The sequence below is a fragment of the Primulina huaijiensis genome, chromosome 9 (genome assembly GCF_012295235.1).
Source record: "Primulina huaijiensis isolate GDHJ02 chromosome 9, ASM1229523v2, whole genome shotgun sequence".
Lineage (NCBI taxonomy): Eukaryota > Viridiplantae > Streptophyta > Magnoliopsida > Lamiales > Gesneriaceae > Primulina > Primulina huaijiensis.
In genome coordinates this window covers 22,140,778-22,149,300 of record NC_133314.1, presented here as the reverse complement: position 1 = coordinate 22,149,300, position 8,523 = coordinate 22,140,778, and the positions used below count along the sequence as shown (strand labels likewise).

The 8,523-nt window shown below is 33.1% G+C and overlaps 1 protein-coding gene across 1 annotated transcript; it reads left to right on the top strand.

The window, feature by feature from the left end:
* The first annotated feature begins 235 nt into the window (after positions 1-235).
* On the top strand, positions 236-2,103 carry LOC140984070 (uncharacterized). Its single transcript, XM_073451233.1, has 2 exons — positions 236-789; positions 1,382-2,103. The coding sequence occupies exons 1-2, from the start codon at positions 598-600 to the stop codon at positions 1,913-1,915; spliced, it is 726 nt and encodes a 241-aa protein (XP_073307334.1). The 5' UTR covers positions 236-597; the 3' UTR covers positions 1,916-2,103.
* Positions 2,104-8,523: the final 6,420 nt, after the last annotated feature.

The following is an 8,523-nucleotide window of genomic DNA, read 5'->3' as shown; positions in this document are numbered from 1 at the left end:
GGAAAATGCATAAAATATTCATAAGAGAAAAATAAACTAGATAAGCCAAAGAGACGTCCCAATCTCCACGAATTTTTCATTGGACATTAATGCAGAAAACAAAAGGCGATGAATGCTTGCTTTCTTCATTGTTTAAAGAAAAAAGAAAAAGAAAAAAAAATTAAAAGCAGCCATTACCATTCATTAATGGAGTTATATATATAAGGGAAGCTAAAAGAGCTTTGTGTTATGTGTGGCATTAATTCACAGCTGTCCTTTTGCATTTAATGCCGCCATTACTAGCGGCCCCGCCTTCTTTCTCACTTCACACAATCTCAAATTTTTATTATTTAATAATTAATAATAATAGTTAATGCCATTTATTTAAAAGAAATTTCCTGTTATTTCTATATAAAACAAGATTTCATTAAATTCTTCATTATTGCTAAAATTATTATTTATTATTATTTTCATATGGTAGTTGTTTCCATCTTCGACTTCCTCCCTTTTCTTTTATAATAATATAACAGGATTCGATTTCAACCCTTGCTCTTCCGTTTCTCTCTTTGATTTTGGTTTCATTGCTGTGAAGGAGAAGATAAAGTTTTCTTTGGTGTGATGGCAGCCGAAGTCAGCTCTTTGCTCAGAATGATCAACGGTGGTAGTAATACGAAGGAGTCGGGGCCAAACGGGAAATCAACGTCCCCGATCACTAGGGACTTTCTTGGTGGGGGTTGTACCCTTGAATCCAAAGAACTCGACCTCGACTTGCAGGTGCCTTGTGGCTGGGAAAAGCGTCTCGATTTAAAGGTACAATCTTTTGCCCAACAAAATCTTGATTTCTTTATTGGGTTTACGATTCTCTGTTTGTTTTTGTTCCCCTCTTTTCGTTCATGGGCATGGAAGAAGCCAAGCTTTGTTATGTCATGGAAAAAAGAAGCGTTTTCTTAATTTTTCAAGCTCTGTTTTTGTTTCTGTGTGGTTATGTCAGGTTTCTGTTTTCATGATTTCATTTCATATATAAATTGGCATTCATGAGTTGATTGGATTTAATGTGATACAAGGTTCTTTGGAGACTGGAATGGAAATTGTCATCATTTGTTTTATTTCATGTTATTACAGTATATGATATGATTGGTTTCAATGATTCTCGAATATGTTTTAATTACGGAGATAGCCCAACGATTTAAACTTTTTGGAAGTTTCAAAATCTGTGAATTGTGATGTTGATAATAGCATAATGATTATTGACATTTCATGCATTGAATTTGAATATACACGTCCGTTGCGCTTGATTTATATTTCTCAATCGAAATCAAGGATAGTCAGAGTTTATTAAATTTCTTGAAATGTTGATGAAATTCTTATAGTCGAGTAGTGATGGATAAATTTTTTACTGCAGTCAGGAATGGTGTATCTTCAGAGAAGCAATCCGTCAAACTCACCCTCTTCGACCTCAGAAACGAAGCCGAAAACGGGCGAAAATTTCACCAACTATGAAGACCTCAATTTCCCTCCAATGCCGAAACAGACCTTAAACCTCTTCGACGACTCGACCTTGGACCTAAAGCTAGTTTCCTCGCTGTCTGGGTCGCCGTCATCCTCGAACTATCAAAGCGTATGCACTCTGGACAAAGTAAAGTCTGCACTCGAGAGGGCGGAGAAAGAATCCATCAAGAAACGTTCAATATCAATGTCCAAAACATCTTCATCACGATCGAATTCTTCGTCCTCGATCAAAGACAGTGATCTTGATCATCATCATCATCATCAAGAGGAGAAGTCATCAGGCTCGTTTGCTGCAGGGTGCCCCAATTGTTTGCTCTATGTGCTGATCTCGAAAAGCAACCCCTTGTGCCCCCGATGCAACAGTTATGTGCCGTTGCCCGTGTCCCCAGCCAAGAAACCTCGTATCGACCTTAACATCTCCATTTGAAATGATTGTGAAGGAACCCCTAAATGGTTTCTCATTTTTTGTAAAGATCCGTAAAATTAGGTATATGTAGCTAAAGAATTCGTATATATATATATATATTGGGTGTAGGTATTATTTAAATGCCATTTGATAAAAGTTTAATCATCGCTGTTCTCTTTTCTCGCCGTCTTGTTGCAACCTTTTTCCCTTCCCACTGTTAAAGATCTCAACTTGAATGGAATTTTCCCTCTAGAGTTCCTAAATCTCCTATATTATATGCTACAATGTTTATCATGTGGTAGTATTGATCAAATTGAGTTTTTTTTAAAAAGAAAAAAAAAAAAGAAGAGACAATTTAATTTGTGAAAGCCGTAACTTCGATTCATGAGGTAATATGAATATATAGGTAAAAACTTATGTGAGACGATCTCACAAGTCGTATTTTGTGAGACAGATATCTTATTTGAGTCATTCATGAAAAAGTATTAATTTTTATGCTAAGAGTATTATTTTTTATTGTGAATATCGGTAGAGTTGACATGTTTTACAGATAAAGATTCGTGAGACCGACTCACAAGACACCTACTCTAATATATATGCACTGCCTTCGCCATATTGCATTTCATTTCTTTACCTAACAAATAATAAATGATAATTATTAAATCTTGCTTCCTACCTATTTTGAATAAATACCAACACCTAATTTATTTCAAAGTTGGGGATATTAACTTCCCTGCAAGCATTTAGTGGGAGTTGCTCCACATTTATATAATACTAGTAATCGTGGCACACGCATTGCGTGTGTCCTGAATATATGTGGCTAATATATTAAATATTCATGATATTAGAGCATAATGACGTCACAACATAAAGAAGAGTTTATTTTTCACAGTGGTTAGTTTGGAGAAGAAATAATATTATTTTTCACGTGAGCAGTTTCCTTATGACGGTGAATATAATATTATTTGTTAAAAAACAATATAATATAAAAAATAAGAAAGGGTAAAATAGGAAAGAAAGTTGGTGTCCTAGCGGTTATTATTAGGGGCTCAACTATAATAAAATAGTAAATAGTAAATATAAAAAATTAAAAAGAGTAAAACAGGAAAGAAAGTTGGTGTCTTCATAGAGCGGTTATTATTAGGGCCTCATACTTAATATAATAGTATAGATAAAATAAAGTATGCCATGGAATTGAAGGAGGGTATTGCTAATAAATTTATGGGGCAAAAAGAAAAATAAAAATAAAAAGGCTACCCTTTAGGACAACTGTTTTATTAACTTATTATTAGACTAAATCGAGTCAAACTTAAAATGCAATAACTATGAAGTTAAACATTAATGGCAAATTTTCAGTTGACTGTGTTAAGGGAATGCAATTATATGAAGTGGGATGATAATTTAATTGCATTCACATTTAATGAAAAGTCGCACATTTCAATTCAAACATTAACGTAGAATCTAATTTTATTTATATATTAAAAAAAATTGTTGAAATTAATAAGCGTGTGCGCTGCTGATTGTAGTCACGGAATTTCCTCACTTGATCCGCGTGGAAATTTTGCTTCATATTGGCGGAGATTGATCCAATCAAATAGTTAAAAAATTTTAAAAAACGTTTTTTTTTTTACATTTTCTCAAATATCTTAAATCATTCTTCACCAACCGCATAGCGCGAGATATAAAAATGAAATAGGTCACGGTCTCACGAATCTTTATCTGTAAGATGGGTCAATCCTAACGATATTTACAATAAAAAGTAATACTTCTTCATGGATGATCCAAATAAGAGATCCGTCTCACAAAATACGAACCGTGAGACCGTCTCACACAAAATTTTTCCATGAAAAAATGAGGGGGCCAATGTTTTATAATCAATATAATATAAATGTTACTCTTAAGACAATAGCCAAATTAACCCGTTTGATCATTGGAAGTAAATTGTAGTTATTTTAATTCTCGCATGTAGGGGTGGTATGTCGTACTGTATCGCATCGAAACATATATATATATTATATCATATCGAAAATTAAAATATTAAAACTATTTATATTGATATTGGTATACCGAAATTTTCGATACGTATAATTAGCTTATCGATTATATCGAAATATTGTGGTATACCGAGATTTCTATACGATATCAGTATATATCGAAAAATATCTTATATTTTTTCAAAAAAATTAAATTTATTATTATTTCGATATATACAGAAACTTGCGGAACTCTTGAAAAATTATTCATTAATCGAGCTCTGCAGCTTGCAATAAATGAATTAAATGCATGTGAAAAGAAGAAGGGCACCTAAGGGATGGATTAAATATTTTTGCATGCCTCTTGAAACTATAAATGAAAGGCATTTACTCGTCACATTCATAATGTACCTAACTGACAATAAATTCCATCCATAATATTAATGTTCGGTTTATGTAATACCCCATTTAAATTAGACACCTATCGTTTCAGATGAAACCCATCTTATATTACATTTATTGCTTCTTTTTTATTATACCTGTAAATATTCAGCAGACTTTGTATTTTCTTTAATAATTTGTCAGTCCAATCAAACTTCTATGCATAAAAAAAAAACATATAAAATAATATATATTGTGTAAAATAAGAACTCGTATTAATTTTTATATTTTGATTGATTCTATGTTTATTTATTTTTTATTTAACGGTAATTCACTAGGAAGGGGTGACTGTCGGTTTCATTACACCATGATTGTAAGGAGAAATTCTAGAAAAATGGTATGAATTTGAAATCTAGCATTCTTGATTTTTAACATTTGTTTGGTTTTTTTTCTAATGATTGTTTGAATGTCGTTTTGTAAAGAAATAAATAAAAAACCAATAATTGTGGGTTTTCAAAATCTTTGGGTGATCGGAAGTTTATCTGAAGAGTAGCAGTTGTGGGTTTCATCATCGTAAAAAAAAAAAAAAAAAACTCTGGATAACCTTAATATTCGAAATTTTCTTTTCCTTTTTTATATATAATTCAAAGCTGATCTAGGATGGAGGGAATTGTCAAACTCATTAATTATGGCTTCAAGGAAAACTTTAATAAATGATAGAAAAATATAATTTACCTAAGTTTTGGCTCTGGGAAAAAAATTCTCCGTGATTTTTCTCATGATATTTATGAGGGCATTAAATTCTCTCATTTATTTTTGTACCTAACAAACGACCTATTGCCATTTAAAAAATAAAGATCTATTGCCATTTAATATCTCAAAAATGTATACAAATAGGGAAAAAATCTTTTGAGAAAATATGTTGCGTTCGAGAAATATATGATCTGTTTATATTTATTTCTTGGTGAAATACTTATTACTATAAATAAATAAATTAATTAATTAATATAGCATGTAAGAATTTTTTACGTTAGTGATTTGTTACTTTTGAAAGCTAGGATTGTGTAGGAATGACTTATAGTGTGATCATTAAAATAATTCGATATGATATAGAGGGGTTTTTTAAAAACTAATGTATTTTTTAAAATTTTTTTCAAAACTAATTGCAAAAAAAATTTTCTTTCACTTTTACGACAATCCGTACTTCGTAAGCACGGACCATGCGAGGTGGAGCATGGTCCGTGCTTACAAAGCACGGACATGTTCCACGTTGGAGCGTCCGTCCTTCGTAGGAGCGGACGCTCCACGTGTGAGCTTCCTCACCTTACCCCTCCTCCTCTCCTTCTTCCACCTTATCCATACTAATCTCTTTCTTCTTGTTAAACCATCCATTTTTCCCTTCTGTGCTTGCAAGTTTCTCCGTCCGTCTCGAAAATTTTTCAACTTCGCTGATTACTATATAGTGAATTTTAGAACATCGACATCGTATTTCAGAATGACAGAGAATCGAGGTATCGAAGATCCAAGTGTCCTCTATTTACAAGAGACACATATGTCATCAACAATTTCTTCCTTAAATATTGATTATATTATCAAAGTGAAGAGGTCAGACCATTTGATTTGGAAGTTATACACTGATGATATAGGACATCGAAACACAGATTTGGAAGTTATACACTGATTATATAGGACCATTTGATTTGGAAGTTATACACTGATGATATTATTGCATTTGGAAGTTATCAATGTTGATGATATAGGACATCGAAACACATATTGGAGAGATTATCACAGAAATTCAATTGAGTTGTGGAATAACAGGATGAGATATGTTGCTAAAGGGGTGCGACACGGCGATCGACGCAAACGGACGAAGACTACTTCCAATGGTTTAATCGAATAACTGTGCGCACCATATCACCTGTTGTTTCTGTCGTTGGTTTTCCACAAGCTGTGTGTGCTTTCCACGACACGGTACTCACGCCTGACAACTCTGACTGAATAATCCTTTACAGATGCAATAAGATCATTCTTATTTTTAAATAACATATTAACACATAATGCACCTCTATCCGGATTGTAATAGCTTGATTCCACTACAGAAGGTACATCGACAGAATCGGGAGGCTCTTCCCCAAAAAAATTATTCAAAAAAGATGGTAATTCAGAAGTGTTTGAAAGAAATGTTACAGTCTGCCTCTGTAATGTGTCAGGAGGTGGTTGTCGAGATGATGTCCCCTCATCAGGATTTGTACAATTATTCAATTCATCATTAGCATTCAATTCCTCTTCTTCGGACTCACTGTATGAAATATCGGGTTCAGAATTAGTCCTACAAATATCATCATTAATGACCTGATCAGGACAACGAGCACTCGTATCTAATGTCGGATTCGGCCAATATGGAACATGATTTTGTTCCGACGAGACATTGATATATTGATCCCAAGACCCACTTACATCATCAAAACTCATATTACCAAGTCCTTCAGTAACCTGTGGAATATAAGATTCTTGTTCCTGAAAACCACCATATGTAGAAGTATCGGGTTGATTATTGAAACTAGAATCAGATGCATGTAGAACGTAGTACTCAGGATCATCGAGTCCAACGTCATGCTCAATTGAATTTGCTTCCACGTATAAATGCAACATATGCATATTGTCACATTGCTTTATAAACTGTAAAGAATCATCATCAACGAGATGGACTTGAATTTCATGCCAATATAATCTCTCCATGAAAGAATATTTTGTTGACAACTTCAAAGAAAAATTTGTTGGATCGATTCCTAACATTTTATGCACAACTTCAACCAACACCAACAAATTAATAGACCGTAATACTCGAATCGGTCTAACAAATGGAATGCTATATTCAACAGATCCATTGTCGATAACAACACGACCACCAAAATATAAGAGTATATCGATGTTAGACATTTAACAATGAAATTTGAGAGAAAAATTTAGAAAAAAATGAAAAGTAATTTGATCTCAAAATCAATATGAAATCGATACAAACATTGTGTTGGTGATCGATTATATATAGTAAAACTTTTCAAGGTCAGCAATTATTTTACTCACTGTTCACGTCAAGTTTTCAACATTGTGTTCACGTGACCTTCTGAAGAATGACGTGAACGAGTCAGAAAAACATTTAAAGGAATGGACACAAAAAAACGAAAAAATATATATAAATACATATATTTACATAGTCTGTGCTTTGTAAGCACGGAACTTGCGCCACCATGGAGCGTCCGCGCTTTGTAAGCGCGGAAGCGCGGACGCTCCATGTTGGAGCGCGGACGCTCCATGTTGGAGCACGATCCGTTCTTTGTAAGCACGGACCGTGCTCCACGTCCGCACCGTCCGTGCTTACGAAGAACGGATTGCCGTAAAAAAAAATTTTAACAATTAGTTTTGAAAAAAATTTTAAAACATACATTAGTTTTAAAAAAACCCGATATAGAGTGGTTATAGATNTTTTTTTTGTTTTAATTTCAATATATACTCTTATTTTTATTTATTTTTATTTCAACAATTCAAATATCAATTTAGTCACTCCATAATTTGTCAAATTTCACTTTAGTCTATCAATAATAATAAAAAAGATTGTACACACGCATCGCGTATGCATAATAACTAGTAATTTATAAAGCATCTAGAATTTATTCTTTCATACCGTCACCTAGACATGGGCCAAGTTATCCAAGTCCATAACATGAAGGAAATAACCCAAATTCACAAGCCCTCAATAGAAGCTCATCCTTACACATACAATGCGTGTGTATCTAAACAATAGCAAAACATGCGCGGTTATCAACCATTCACATGTTCTCGTGATATATTGATATTGGCATCTCTTTTTTAAAAAGCCAAATCAAATCGTACTAACTGTAAAGCACAGAATACCTTAGGCTTCTTTTCACACACACACACAAAAAAAAAATCTCAGGCTTCTTCCAATATTTTCGGGGAATATTCCGATAAAGAAATGAATAATCTATCACAAAAACTTCTTTTGAGACGATCTCACACTCAATTTTGTTAGACATATATTCTATTTGAATCAGCAAAATATTACTTTTTATTGTAAATATGAGTAGGGTTGAACCGTCTCACTAATAAATATTTATGAAACCATCTGCTCATAATTTATATGATAACAAACAATTGCGATTGCGTGAATCAAGGGAAGCCCTTTTCGGTTTTCACATTGAAAAAGTTGAAAATGAGGCAAAAATTGTTCTTGTAGGCCAATCCTAACCAAAA